This window comes from Myotis yumanensis, unplaced genomic scaffold (assembly GCF_028538775.1).
Source record: "Myotis yumanensis isolate MYYU_CA2020_CCGP unplaced genomic scaffold, mMyoYum1.0.hap1 SCAF_6, whole genome shotgun sequence".
Lineage (NCBI taxonomy): Eukaryota > Metazoa > Chordata > Mammalia > Chiroptera > Vespertilionidae > Myotis > Myotis yumanensis.
The window spans coordinates 80,634,743-80,649,820 of NW_027223757.1; the positions used below are offsets into that span (position 1 = coordinate 80,634,743).

The 15,078-nt window shown below is 43.7% G+C and overlaps 1 protein-coding gene across 1 annotated transcript; it reads left to right on the forward strand.

The window, feature by feature from the left end:
- Positions 1-1,912: 1,912 nt before the first annotated feature.
- Positions 1,913-12,716, forward strand: GLYATL3 (glycine-N-acyltransferase like 3). Its single transcript, XM_070419373.1, has 5 exons — positions 1,913-1,990; positions 4,173-4,280; positions 5,074-5,200; positions 7,943-8,069; positions 12,290-12,716. Exons 1-5 carry the CDS (start codon positions 1,913-1,915, stop codon positions 12,714-12,716), a joined length of 867 nt encoding a protein of 288 aa, XP_070275474.1.
- The last annotated feature ends 2,362 nt before the right edge of the window (positions 12,717-15,078 follow it).

Below are 15,078 nucleotides of genomic sequence, written 5' to 3' on the forward strand. Positions count from 1 at the left end.
GTCGCAGGTTCGATTCCAGTCAAGGGCATGTACCTGGGTTGCGTGCACATCCTCAGTAGGGAGTGTGCAGGAGGCAGCTGGTCGATGTTTCGCTCTCATCGATGTTTCTAACTCTCTATCCCTCTCCCTTCCTCTCTGTAAAAAATCAATAAAATATATATTTTTTAAAAAAGTAATAATTTTATGGTTGGGTCACAACATGAGGAACTGTATTTAAAGGGCCAGAAGGTTGAGAACCACTGTTTTAGATCCTTTGGGGAACAAACCAGGCAAAGAGTAAGCTTAGGATTCCTCCTCTTTGCACTAGCTACTATGCTGTATATTGGGATATAAAAGGATCTCTACACATCAAACCTAATAAGAGATACATGATCAACTTCCCTGTGAAACGATATTTTATTTTCTCCCAAAAGGCCTCGAATTAAAATATATTAATGTGTTTAATGAAGAAGTTAAAGTTTTATTTAGAGGTGACACAAGGGAGTGAAAAAGTGAGCAGATACAAGGGTGAGGAGAAAGTGGCTACACGTCTTTCTTTGTTCAACCTGAACTCTGGAAACTTGATTTTTTTCAAAGTTTCTAATATGGCCCAGACTATTATCTGATGCTGCCTTGACCCTTCGTTCTCTTCGGACTCTGACAGAGAATGCAAACACCTCACGTGCCCACTCACTGACCTGGAGTCGGCTCAGTCATCAGAAACATGCCTCTTTGCAGCTCAGAGTCTCGTAAACAACATGACAGGGTTTTATACAGTGGATTGAAGTAAATCACCATCGAACACTCTGAGTATTTTATGGCCACACAGAGATGCCCCGTGGGAAATGTGTTGTGAAGGAATAATCCACCACAATCCCAGAAGACCCGGTTCCCAAGTCTCCTGAGCTTTCTTTGCCTTCCGAGTGCCTGGCTGTGAAGATGAGGTGCAAAAGTTCTGCTACATCTATAATAAAAGTGTAATATGCTAATGAGACCCGACAGCCGAACAGAGGAACGACCATCCAGACGACCTTCCAGACGACCTTCTGGGCAAAGCCAGGGCTGCGAGGGCCAAGCCCCTTGCACAAATTTCATGCATTGGGCCTCTAGTTGAATATAAAATATAAATATATGTTATATCTTTAATCTAGTCAAGACCTGACTGGAATGTTGAGGGAAAAGTTTTCTTGGGGCAAAAGAGCAGGAGATTGGAGCCCCCAAATCTAGAAAATATAATTGCATCAGAATGGGTGAAGCTGTATACATTATAGGCTTTTCTGGTTGTTATTGTTCCTTAATTTTATCTGAAAGGAGCCTTTGCTCACACAGGAGTCTTCATCTGCAATCTAGCTGTTCCTCTCCAAATTGTTCCTCATAACCACCTGATAGCTGAGCCCCTCGGGTCTTTGTACCCCATTGTGAAGAGCCTTACCCTGAGCTTCACATCAGCCATTCAACAACTCCTTGGAATGTCCCTTACTATGTGCCGGGCCCCGTGGTAGGTGCTGGGGAGATGGTGCAGCCCAAAGCAGACCTGGTCCCTTCCTTCATGTATCTCACAGTCTACTTGAGAAAGACTTCAATCAAAAGAAACACACATACATGTAAATTTACAACTGCTATTGTATCCTAAAGGAGGCATTCAGAGTTCTATGCATGTGTAAATGATGAAGGCTTTACCCAGTGGAGATACATCTTTCCAGAATCAGGTCATTAACACTTTCCATTTCTAGGTGTTCTCTAATTTTACCTATCCCAGGGCCTCCCTCACCTCCTCCTTCCCTCTTCAGGGGGAGCAATGGTATTCAGAATCACAGCCAGGGAAAACAGGGTTTCCAGGATGCTCCTAGGTGGGTTCATTGCTAACAGGCAAAAGTGAAATGTATACCTTCACATTTCTACTAGGTGTGGAGCTGCTAGAGCTCTGGAGAAGATGCTGGTGCTAAACTGTGCTACCAAATTACTGACCCTGGAAAAAGTGCTGAAGAGTCACTTTCCCGAATCACTCAAGGTACTGTGCCTTTGAGTTTTGTTTTATTGCTCTATTGTCTTGATCTGTGGAAATAATGTCCAACTGGTGGCTGTTTCCCAAAGTTTCCAGTGATAAGACTCTGGGGCACTTGTTAAATACACAGCTCCGGCTCCCCACTTGCTAGAGAAGGATTCAGTGGGTTGTGGGTATGACCCAGATAATTATATTCCTGACCGTCACTTTAGATGACTCCCAGGAAAATTTAATTCATGCTGGACTAGATTGTTTTTAAGGTAAATTTGAGTTCTAAATGTTTTTAAATGGCAAATGGGTATGGACTGGTTGGCATTGCTGGTAAGAATGTGTACTAGGTACACAGTGGAACTGAAGTTTAGGGGTTGTTATAAATTCCTTTCCTGTTTATTTCAAAAGCTTTATTTTTGGAGTATTTTCAGTGGTTTTCTTGGTCATCTAGCTGGTGTTGCTAAGTGGTTAGAGCACTGACTGCACACCAAGGGCCGTGGGTTTGATTCTTGGTCAAGGACATGTACTTGGGTTGCAGGTTTGATCTCCAGCCCCGGTCGGGGTGGGTGCGGAAGGCAACCAATCTATGTGAGAGACACGCTGATGTCTCTCTCTCCCTCTCTCCCTTCCTCCCTTCCACTCTCTCGGGAAAAATATCCTTGGGTGAGGATTTCAAAAAAAAGTGCACATACTGTACATACTTACACAGCTCAGTGAATTCACAAAGCGATTACCTGAATAACCTCCACTCCAAGAAAGAACATGACTTGAGAGGCTGCCCCTCCCACCACCAGAGCTCCTCTCCAATCCCACCTTTCCCTGCTCCCCCAAAGTAACCACTATCCTGACTTCTAAAGCCATCACTTAGTTTTGCATGTTTTTTAATATACATTGGAGCACAGAGGAAGTATCTTTACCACCACACTTTTTCTACTCTAGAAGCACACAGAACATATGAGAGTTGTTTTGTAGGACAGACATCTTTGATTTTTAGTGGAGAAAAAAATGTGAAAGGCCACAGAGAATTCCAATATTATTATTCAGTATTGTTTAGTCAAAAAGCATTTGAGCCCTAGCCAGTTTGGCTCAGTGGCTAGAGCGTTGGCCTGCAGACTGAGGGGTCCCGGGTTGGATTCTGGCCAGGGGCACATGCCCGGGTTGTGGGCTCAATCCCCAATAGGGGAAACCATTTTGATAAACTTATTACTCTGTAGTATATGTAAGATCAGCAGACCAGTAGGGGGCGTGCAGGAGGCAGCCAGTCAATGATTCTTTCCCATCATTTTTGTTTCTTTCTCTCTCTCCCTCTCTGAAATCAATAAAAATACTTAAAAAAAAAAAAGCATTTGAGCGTGGCTAGTGGGGCTCAGTGGTTGAGCATCAAATCGAGCCTATGAACCAGAAGATCACGGTTCAATTTCAGGTCGGGGCACATGCCTGGGTTACAGGCTCCATCCCCAATAGAGAGCATGCAGGAGGCAGCCAATCAATGATTCTCTCATCATTGATGTTTCTATCTTTCTCTCCCTCTCCCTTCCTCTCTGAAATCAATAAAAAATATATATTTTTTAAAAAGCATTTGATCAGCTGTGTCAGGCTCCATAGATGTCATAATGAATAAGACATCTTTACAGCCCTCAGGGAATACTTGCAGAGCCTTGCTCCATCAAATCTGATATACAGGGGTGTGTTCTGGGCTTATTTGGGGGGGTGTATTTCACTATCTTGTGATATTGAATTGTAACTCAGGGTGGAAGGAGTAGTTGCACTTCACAGGTTATTTTTAGATAGTATAATACACCCCAAAAGCAGTGAGCATCAAAATTACCTGTGGAACTTCTAAAAGATGTATGAGCCCTAAATCCATAGATTCTGATTCACTCAATAATCTTTATTGCTAACCTATGTGCCTAGCACCCACCTAGTAAGCCTATTGATTTAGTACCTCTCCTGGTTGTACTGTGAAGCACTAAGTCTAGGGAGAGTTTTCTTAAGCTTTCATAGACTTTTTAGCAGTTTTCATGTGCACTGATGAAATAACAAGGGGGAAGTGTGTATGTGTGTATGTTGTGTGTATATTTATAATATCTGCTTTGAGGGCCATAATTCTATGGTAGAACCAGAGGTGAAAAGGGTAATATGCAACTGAAACAGCCGGTGATGCCGTTGACCTGTCTCTCTGGGTCCTCTGGCTCAGGTTTATGGAGCAGTGATGAACATAAATCGCGGGAACCCCTTTCAAAAGGAAGTGGTATTGGACTCATGGCCAGACTTCAAAGCTGTCATCACTCGGCGGCAGAAAGAGGTACAGTGTTGCAAGGCAAAACAATAAGAGTTGGCATCAACTAGAAAGAAAAGATTAGGTAAAGGGGATATTATAACCATCATAGCCAAATATTTAACTTACAAAGCTATACATTTCATCCTTGGCTGCTAATTTGACTGTCTTTCGAGTATCGGACGTATGGAAAACCTCTAGCCTAAACGTGTTCAATAAACTATGCCTTTAGTGTTTCATAATCTCTAGAAGCAGAAAGCATGCATATTGCACACACCAGTGTTTTTGCTGGGTTGATGATTCCGTATGACGATGGGGACTTGTGGTCATGCGTGTGAATATGGAAGAACACTGAAAAAGACAGCGTCTGCCCCCTTCTGCCTCTGGGACCAAAGAGAGGCTCTAGTCACCAAAGATGTGCTGCCGTGACCACATTAGGACAGTTCTGAGAGTTCTATTTAATTCTGATCGGCCGGTCCCTTGAGTTACACCCTTTCTATTTTCACAAATAAATTACAAATCCTGGAACTATGTGAAATAAATGTAAAACCTCCCTGATGCTAGAAGAGATAGTCAAGCAAAGGCTCCGAGTGTCTGCCTTCCCTCACTACAGGGTATTAGCCACTGTTTACTAGTGACTACTTTGCTAATGGAAATTACCTAGACACGCACAGCTAACGGTACCCACGCCACCTAGGATTTCAGTGAGCTAGTCCAAAGGTTTCCTTAAACCAGTGGTGGCCAACCTTTCGGACCTCACAGACCACCGGTTGGCGACGCTGATAGAGGATGCGTATTTATGATGTGTCTTCTGACCCAGGCTGAGACAGATAACCTGGACCATTACACAAACGGCTATGCTGTGTTCTACAAGGATGTGAGAGCTTACCGACGGCTGCTGGAAGAACGTGACGTTATCAACTGGGACCAGGTTTTCCACATACAAGGTGAGGTCAAGGGCAAGATACTAGGTCATCGTTAAATCCTTTTAGTCGCATATATCACATAGACAGATATGCATATTTCACATTTATGCTATATATACACATATATGCACAAACACATGTCTATGCATTTTATATATCTTACAATTCATGTATTACAATTTTATAAGAACACTTATTTTTACTCCTAATGAGGCTTGGCTTTGGGGGTAGGTAGAGGCCATTGAAATGGGGCTGCGTTTAAGTGATTTTTTTACGGTTATGTAACAGGGATATCAGTGAGTATTAGCATATTTTTCCTTATTACTCTTAACTCTTTGCTGTTACAGCCTTTTAAAATAACTCTAATTTCAATCTAAGCCAACAGGTAAGCTTTTCTTCTTTCTGAAGCAAATACTAGTAATTCTAGAAAGGGCTAATCAGCTAACCTGCCTAGTATATCCTGAAATGACTTTAAGGAAAGCATATATGTGAACTCCCAGGATATAATTGTGTAGCCACCAGTGCTACTGGAAGAACTGTAGGCCAAGGTAGAAAAAGCAGGTTAAAAATTTCTGATAGTTTGGATGGACAGTTTATGCTTCAGGGTATCACTTACTGTTTCAATTTTTCATAATGTTTGGGGGTTAATACAGGTGATGAAGTTACTGTTTGTAACCGTTCCAGTGAAATGAGTTCCTTAAGCCTTTGACATTGAAGGCAGGAATTCCCATGTTAGAAATGTGAAGTCTGGTCATTTTTTTCAGTCACATACAGCTGACGCCCTTTCACGAGGTTTCCTTGTGTCCATCTATGAACAATGACCAACGCATATTCATAATCTAAGGAGGTGGATGTTGTATGAAACCCATTTGCAAATGCTCAGAGAGACCTTATGGAGGACGTTCTAATCATCCCTTGCCTTTACAGATTTACCCGATACGCTGGTTAGAAGGGAGACATGCTTTTACCAACTGTCTAGTCAATTCAGAAAAATGTCCTCCCCAGTATTAATTTAGTGTGAAAATGAGCATACCTCTTCCTTGGTGTGAGAAATCATGGCTGTAATTGGGTGGATACTGGTGCTATAGGCCTAGTATCTTCAAATCACCTGAATCCAGCATTAAGGAGAGAACATCCCTGTAATTGCCAATATTCTTTTTCCCAAAGGCCTAGCTGATAGCCACGAGTCAGTTACAGTCATCTAGATGGACTCATCCCCTCTTCCTGAAGGCTTGGTGGGGACAGACGTGAATTAATAGCACCTAATAGAGCTGGAGTGGCAAAGGCCCCTCACTCAGCATGTAAGTCAGTGCAGGTATTACCCGTGGCTTCTGACGTGGGGGAGAGAGAAAGAGAAACATTGATTTGTTGTTCCACTTATTGATGCATTCATTGGTTAATTCTTGTATGTGCCCTGACTGGGGATGAAACCCACAACCTTGGTGGATCGGGGTGATGCTGACATCAACTGAGCTACCAGGCCAGGGCTAATCAGACTTTTGGAAAGAACTGGTTCAGTCTAACTCAGGAGAAAGAAATTCTGTTTGAACTACCATCCCTACCTTTAGTTAGCACTACCTCTTATTTCCTCTCAGATAGTATTTTGAATTACTCAGATCTAATTCAGTGTTATCATGTGGGATGCTAGCCACAGCATCTATAATGTTGATAGTAGGAACTTGAAGACTTCCTTATCTTTTCTTAGACTTAACTCCCTGAGGGAGGAGCCAAGGCTTAGGTATCACACTGAGTTCAACATGACTTAACTGTTGTGTCTTCGTCAAGAGGAAGTTGCTTACTGAGAGGAGGAAACAAGCCATTAGACATGGAAGGGAGCGGGAAAGTCAATGTCCAGAGGACTCCATCCATCAGGACGCCGACGGGAAAGGACAGAGCCGGTGGGGATTTGGAGAAGCAGAGCCAGTCAGGCCTAGTAAGCAGAAGCGAGGCTGCCATCCTGTGAGCTGTCAGAACAGACCGGGCCACTCTTCTGCCCCACTGGGAAGCAGTGCCCACGACAAGTACTGACTAGAGAGTTGCAGATCATAGAGGATCACTATGGTAAACGCAAGGGATCGCCCGAGTTAAGCTCTGGGTAACTCTCACCAACACCGAGTTTATACCTGGATATTTCTGCAGCAAGCATTATGCTATGAGGCTGGAAGGGAGAATTCCATGCCAAATAAATCTAAGCTCTTTACACTCCCAGCTGCCATAACATGTCTCCTCCCTGAGAAGTCTGAGAAGTCAGAGAAATCAAAATGCCCACAAGACATTCCAAATGCCTAGAGCAGCCGTGGGCAAACTACGGCCCGCAGGCTGGATCCGGCCTGTTTGAAATGAATAAAACTAAAAAAAAAAAAAAAAGACCGTACCCTTTTATGTAATGATGTTTACTTTGAATTTACATTAGTTCACACAAACACTCCATCCATGCTTTTGTTCCGGCCCTCCGGTCCAGTTTAAGAACCCATTGTGGCCCTCGAGTCAAAAAGTTTGCCCACCCCTGGCCTAGAGGATGTCTCCCACAGAAGATTCCACAGACATTCGTGATCCCCAGGGGAAACATGATATAGGAATTTGAAAATCCTTTACTAAGTTCGAAAATCAGATAGGGGGTAGTTATAATGATCCGTATGTAAATACACAGTGGTTAGGATCATGCACGGAGGTATGGATGATAATCGATTCACTGCAAGGAATCTCCTTTTTGTGGCCTCAGATAAAATGCCCGCGGTTTTCCTTATGTCTTTCCAAATACAGGGCTGCAGAGTGAGTTGTATGACGTTTCCAAAGCTGTTGCCAACTCCAAGCGGTTGGATGTGAAGCTAAGTTCCAGCAAGGCGGTCCGTTTGTCTGTGGTGTCAGCTCCGCCAGACACCAGTCTCCTGTATGTAAATCCAGTTTCTGCGTTTGGGATAGGACTTAGTGCTATGGAAGTACCAAGAGTGGTACCTGGAGTACTTAGTAAGGAATATTTAGGTACCTTGAATTGGGGCTATTGAGGCTAAATTTGAGTGTGTGTGTGTGTGTGTGTGTGTGTGTTTACTCCTTTCCTTTCTGCTGTGCTTGACTGCTCATAATTTCCTACAAAATCGAATCAGTGTCTTTGTCCATAGTAACAAATGAACTCAGGAGTCCTGCATTTTCACTGTATATATATAAAAATCATCCTATCTAATAATAGATAAACATGGTAATTGACCATACCTTTGCTACACCTCCCATGGGCTAATCAGCATGATATGCAAATTAACCACCAACAAAGATGGCGGCTAATTTGCCTACTGCAGGCAGGGCAGGACAGCACCATCCCGCCTGCCCTGCCACCATCCGGGCCTGCTATCTGCGACCCAGGGTGGCGGGCATCCGTGTGCAACCCGACCCGGGGCAGCTGGGCGGTGCAGCAGTGATCGGCCAGCCCACCCAGCCTCCATCCAGGCATCCCGTGTGCGACCCGCCCGGGGCGTCCTGTGTGCGACCCGACCCGGGGTGGCGCCCCAACCCCCGGATTGGCCCTGCCATGTGCATGACCCGGGGAGGCGGGGCAGGCACCGAGGGATCAGGCCTGCCATCTGCCACCCGGGAAGCGGGCCTAAGCCAGCAGGTGGTTATCTCCCAAGGGGTCCCAGACTGTGAGAGGGCACAAGTGGGACTGAGGGACACCCCCTACCCCCCTCCCCCACCAGTGCACAAATGTTTGTGCACCAGGCCTCTAGTTCTTTGATATCCTCCTTCCCCAAATAATTCTAAATAGCCTCTGTTGTCTGAGCCCTAGGTGGTGGTGGTGGTTGTTTTGTTGTTTCGGGGATGAGGGTATGTAACTGAGCCGTGTGGAGCTCTTACAGGCCAGGCACTGGATGTTTTCAATAGATTACCACGTGAATCCTTTCTACAACCCTACGAAGCAGCACTATTATCATTCCCTTTGAACAGACAAAGTAATACACAGGAGTGAACTGTAGAGCCAGGAAACAAATCCCACAAAGCCTGATCCGAGTCCAATCCTTCCAAACACGTGTTGGCTCATATCTGCATTCTTACTTTCTTCTTGCTTTGGAGCCCCTGTTCTGTCATTTACCAGTTACCTTCCCTTTTGCTTCATCTTTCTGAGCCTCAACCAATTTCTTCTTCTTGAAAATTAATCTATAATATCTTCCTTACCTGTTTTTCATAAGCAAATGAGACATGATATTTGAAAAGTACCCAGCTTGGTGAATGTTAGTTTTCTTCACTTGTATGAAATATGTTGAAGGAATTATTGAACAGAACAAGACTAAACCTAAACAAGAATGGATACTTTTAAGTTCATAAAGCAACTGGACTTTACTTTTTAAAAATATATATATACTTTTAAAAATTGATTTAAGAGAGGAAGGAAGAGGGAGAGAGAGATAGAAACATCAATGATGAGAAAGAATCATCAATCGGCTGCCTCCTGCATGCCCCCTACTGGGGATCGAACTCACAACCCGGGCGACCGGGAATCGAACCGTGACCTCCTGGTTCATAGATTGATGCTCAACCACTGAGCAACACCAGCCAGGCTGGACTTTACTTTTTTCCCCCCCAGTTATGAAGATTTTCAAACATATACAAAAGGTACAGAGAGTAGTATAATAAACCTTCCCATCAATATGTGAGTTGTCTTATTTTATCCATACCCCTTTCTACTCTTTCCACCATTGGATTATTCTGAAGTAAATTTTCCAAATATTATCCATTATTCTTAAACATTCTAATATATATCTCCAAATGAGATATATATGTCTGTTTGGGCTCAGACAACAGAGGTTATTTAGAATTATTTGTGGAAGGAGGATGTCAAAGAATGATTTTTATATGTATACAGTGAAAAGATAGGGATTCTTAAAAATTTACTAATATCACTTGTCTGACAGGACAGTGATAGACTAGGAAGACTCACAGGACTCAATATATATTGTCATTTATCACAATGAAAGGATACAAATCAAAATCAGCAAAGGAATAAGATGCTTTGGCAAAGTTCATAGGCAACCAGGCCCAAGCTTCCAAGAGTCCTTTCCTGGTGGAATCACATGGAATAAGTAATTTCCCCAGCAATGAGCACGACAGCATGTGATCGGGCTTTTATTACAGGCACCCTCTGCCTAGTGTATGTCAATTTCCTAGAATCCCAGCAGAAAGCAGGTGTTCAGCATAAACCACATTGACTGTGCAAACAGTCAGGCACAGCGAGCCATGCATATCAGTTCCGCGAATGGCAGGGCCCCTCCAGAAATTCACATTGCCAGACACCAGCCAATGGCCAACCTGGCAACCTATCATTGTAATTGTAGCGGCCTCAAGCCTACCGTCTTAACCCTTGCCTGCACAACATCTTGCATTTTGTTAACAATATTTCCTTAAAGTCAAATAACCAGTTAGTATTCACATTTCCTAAACTATCATGATGTTTAGCAGTTTGTTTTGAATAAGCATCTAAATAAGGTTCATACATTGCAATTGATTAATATCTCTCTTAACATATAGGTTCCCCTTTCATTTCATTTTATATTTCTTACATTACTTTTTGTTAAAAACAAACAAACAACAACAAAAACAAAAACAGGCTATTTGTCCTTTAGAGTGTTAGGGTTTTCCACAGTCTGTTTACTGTCATATCCCAGAGGTATTATTTTAAAATTTTCCTCTATCCCCATCCAGGCCTTTTAAAATCAGTTTTTGACTTAAACTGTTCCCTTCTGCATGGGAAGTTAGACAATTTGTCTTTAACAGAGTCATCACCCAAATGTGTGCGCTGTATTTAGGGTACCCTGTTCTTCAGGTACAAGGTCATGGTCTCTAGTATAACCACGGAAGCACTTGGCTAGTCTTAGCAATGTTTTTATTTAAAGTTCACTTTCGAAACTTAAATATAAAAATTCTATTAAGCCAGTTATTGCTTGTATTTATTTACTTTTTTACCCCTGCTCAGGGTTAGGTAATTGTCCCAGTGCCAGAGCCCACGGATGTCTGGGATGTGAGCTAACCCTGCAGAACTAATGAAAAGAAAACACACGCTTGGGCTTTGTAAAGAAGATCTTAGCTAGAATGACATTACCAGGCTCTCAGCAGTCACTGGGGATGGCCTCACCACATGGGTGACTCAAGAACTAAAGCAAATTCTGAAACACAACCAGCCCCATATGTTTTCAACCAAATAACCCACCTTGGCTCTTAGAAATGGCGCCAATTCTTATCTTTTTTCTTCACCTTGATGCCATGAGATGTTAGACCTTTTTCCAAAGCTTTTAGGGAAAGGTCTGGAAGATGTAGAATTGTTTTATTATCATTGACTTTTAGAGACAGGAAGGGAGAGAGAGAGAAACATCATTGATTGGTTGCTCCCCACGTACGCCCCTTCTAGGGACTGAACCCGCAACCTGGGTATGTGCCCTGACAGGGGATTTAAGCCACCATCTTTTGGTGCACAGGACGATGCTCCAACCAACTGAGCCAGACTGGCCAGGGCAGAACTAGCATTTTTTGAGCATCTACATATGCCTGGAATGTTAAGTTTGTATTTGTTTTCTGGGCATGGATGCATGAATATACAAGTTCTATCCTAAAACATTTTTTAATATACTTTTATTGATTTCAGAGAGGGAGAAAGAAAGAGAGAAAGAAAGAGAGAAACATCAATAATGATAGAGAATCATTGATCAGCTGCCTCCTACAAGCCCCACACTGGGGATCGAGCCCCCAACCTGGGCATGTGCCCTGACAGATATCAAACCATGACCTCCCGGTTCATGGGTCGACGCTCAACCACTGAGCCACACCAGCTGGACTTTTTTATGAACCAAAAGATTAGGGGCCCAAGAATCAGGTCTTTTCAAGGCTTCAGGGCATAAAATTAGAAGGAAAGACATCAATTGGAAATAATGAGTATTTTGTCCTATCAGAAATGAAATTCTGCAAGAGGTTTGTGAGTGGGGAGAGATGGAATCTAACTCATTGACAATGTCTTCGTATTTGTTAGGCCCTATCTCTGGGATGGCGTCTCCCTTTAACTCAGTCTACAAAGAGGAGCAGTTGTTGGAAGTCACCTGAGTTCCCACCTCTTCTCCTGTCCTTTTCTTCTAGAAGGACTTCTCCCCCGAGACTCACCTACCTGAGTGTAGCGGATGCTGATCTGCTCAACCGGACCTGGTCGCGGGGCGGCAACGAGCAGTGTCTCCGGTACATCGCCAACCTCATCTCCTGCTTCCCCAGCGTGTGTGTCCGCGATGAGAAGGGGAGCCCGGTCTCTTGGTCTATCACAGACCAGTTTGCCACCATGTGCCACGGCTACACCCTGCCGGAGCATCGCAGGAAAGGGTACAGCCGGCTGGTGGCCTTCACCCTGGCCTGGAAGCTGCACAGCCGGGGCTTCCCTGCGCAGGGCAACGTCCTCGATGACAACGTGGCCTCCATAAGCCTCCTGAAGACCATCAAGGCCGAGTTCCTGCCTTGTCGCTTCCACCGGCTCATTCTCACCCCGGCAGCTTTGTCCAGCCAAGTTCACCTCTAGCCCAGCGAAGCGGCAGGCATCATCTTCCGTCCCCTGTGGATTCACATCCTCCTTAACTGCCAGTGAAGAGAAAAGGAAAACTGGGATCAGGAGAATCCCGGAGAAAACATGCAGGCTCAGCCTGACAAGCCTTAACTAGCCCTGTCTCGGGTTTTTACAATCAATAACCAGAAAATAAATAAATGGACAGATAGATAGATAGATAGATAGATAGCCGGGGTCAGGGGTTGCTGCAGCTTTAACAGAGGGGATGACCCTCCTGTGGGACCCACCGCAGGAAAAAGGTCCTGAAGCCAGCAGTTCTCAGCACAGAAGCAGAAATGACAGCAGGAGGGCAATGATTTAACATGGGAGCATGTGGCTACTCTTTCTACCTGCCTGGGCTTCCGCTCTGAATTCTCACAACCACACCAGTTCCCTGCTACCCTAAGTAACATTAACCTGGGCCCACACTGTTCTGTCTCCCCAAACGCAGTGCCTACCACCTCTGACCCCAGTTCTCTGTGGACTGTTCTGTTTTTTCGTCTTGAATTCCTGGCTCTTCACTTCTGCCTATGACTCTAGCCTAGAGTTCTTCCCTGGGAGTATTGGGAGGCAGTGGTTCTCACACCTGATACAGAGGGCTGGTTACAATACAGCCTCTCCCCCACAGGAGTCGGGGGGGGGGGGGGGGGACCTGAGAATGTGCATTTCTAACAAATTCCCGCTGCTTAGTTGCCTTGGATGGGGGAAGGCAGATATTTTAATGCCAGAAATAGATGATGCAGCATAGGACTGGACCTTACCTATCACCTATTCCAGCCTCCTCGTCTATAATTTGCTTTCTCTTAAGAAACTAAGATGCACATATAGATGTGAATGTGGATATGCAGATGCACATATAAACATACATATACACACACTCATAAATATATAAGTATTTTTCTTTCATATTTTCTGCATATAAACTCAGAATTGTGATGAGATAATACATTCTAATTCTCTCGTTGCATATGAAGAATTTGAGGACCCGGGAAAACAAATGACTTCAAGATTACACAGATAATCAGCGCTGGAGGCCCAGCCAGAATGATGTCATTTTGATTTCAATCTAGTTTCTTTTCACTCAATCGTGTACCTTTTTTGCAAAGAAAATTTAAATGCTTAAATAATTAAATCAATACACTCATTGGTCTTTTATCCTTGTCAGTATTTTTTTTTTAATTTGGGTTCCAATTGTTTGTTTATATGTATCTTTGGAGGACAGAGATCAACACCACAAGCGGTAGCCAGTAAAAGCAGGCCCCACACAAATGGTTGTATCTGTCTAGTCTGGATAACATTCACTTAGTCACATAGAAAATACTGATTTCTTATCTCACAGAGGTTCCCAAAATTCCACCTACAAAGATAAGGGGAAACCCAATGTTAGGTGTTTGTCCTGAGAAAAGTAAACCAACTGGCTGGAGGAGAGCGTCATTTGAATAAAAAAAATAAGACTCTTGCTTAGGTTGCCCAGAGTTCCTGGTTACCTGGAAATAAATGTCTCCTTGGTGCCAGGGAGAGCAGAGTCCAGAAAGCTCTCGGGACAATATGGTCTAGTAGTCCCTGCCCCCAGGATCCTCATTATCTTGGGCATTAATTAAGCCTGGGTGACTCCTACCTGATCTATGGGAATAATATTCTAGCCTTATTTTCTTCCTAATAGTAACATGCCTACCGTTTGTTTAACGCTTGACTATGTGCTGACAATTGTGCCAAACAGCAGAGATATATAATGTAATCCCTGTAAAGGAAAAGGTATTAAATTCTGGCTCAGAAGTACTATGACTCACCAAAAGTTATGCAGATTTTAAAAGTGGCGGAGTCAAGATCAGAACCCGGGGTTTGTGGGACTCTGAAGCCTGAAGTCATTAGGCTAATTGGCCTCTTAAGCAGCTTGGAATTCCTTGGGGACAATTATTCTTTTCTCTTGTTGCTTTCTGAACAATGTACTCCAAATGGCACCCATATTTTGTTTTTAACTTTTATCTTCCAGATAACTAATCTATAATAATAAAGGGTAATATGCTAATTAGACCAGACATCATTCAGGATGAAGCCGGGGCCAGAGCAAAACCCGGATCCCAGGTGCCAGAAGGAAGCTGGTGTCGGCAGCCGGGGGAAGGAAGGCCTACTCTTGCATGAATTTCGTGCATCGGGCCTCTAGTTAGACATAATTGCCCAGATTTCAACCCGGTTTCTGACCTATTAAGGACTGTGTGGAGCAATTTCTGAATAAGGAAAAGAGAGAGACTCAAAGAGTAGTAAGGGAGCTAGATCAGCAGACAGTCTGATAAAGTGCTGATGTCAGGAACTTCTTCAGTCTAACATGTAAACAGGT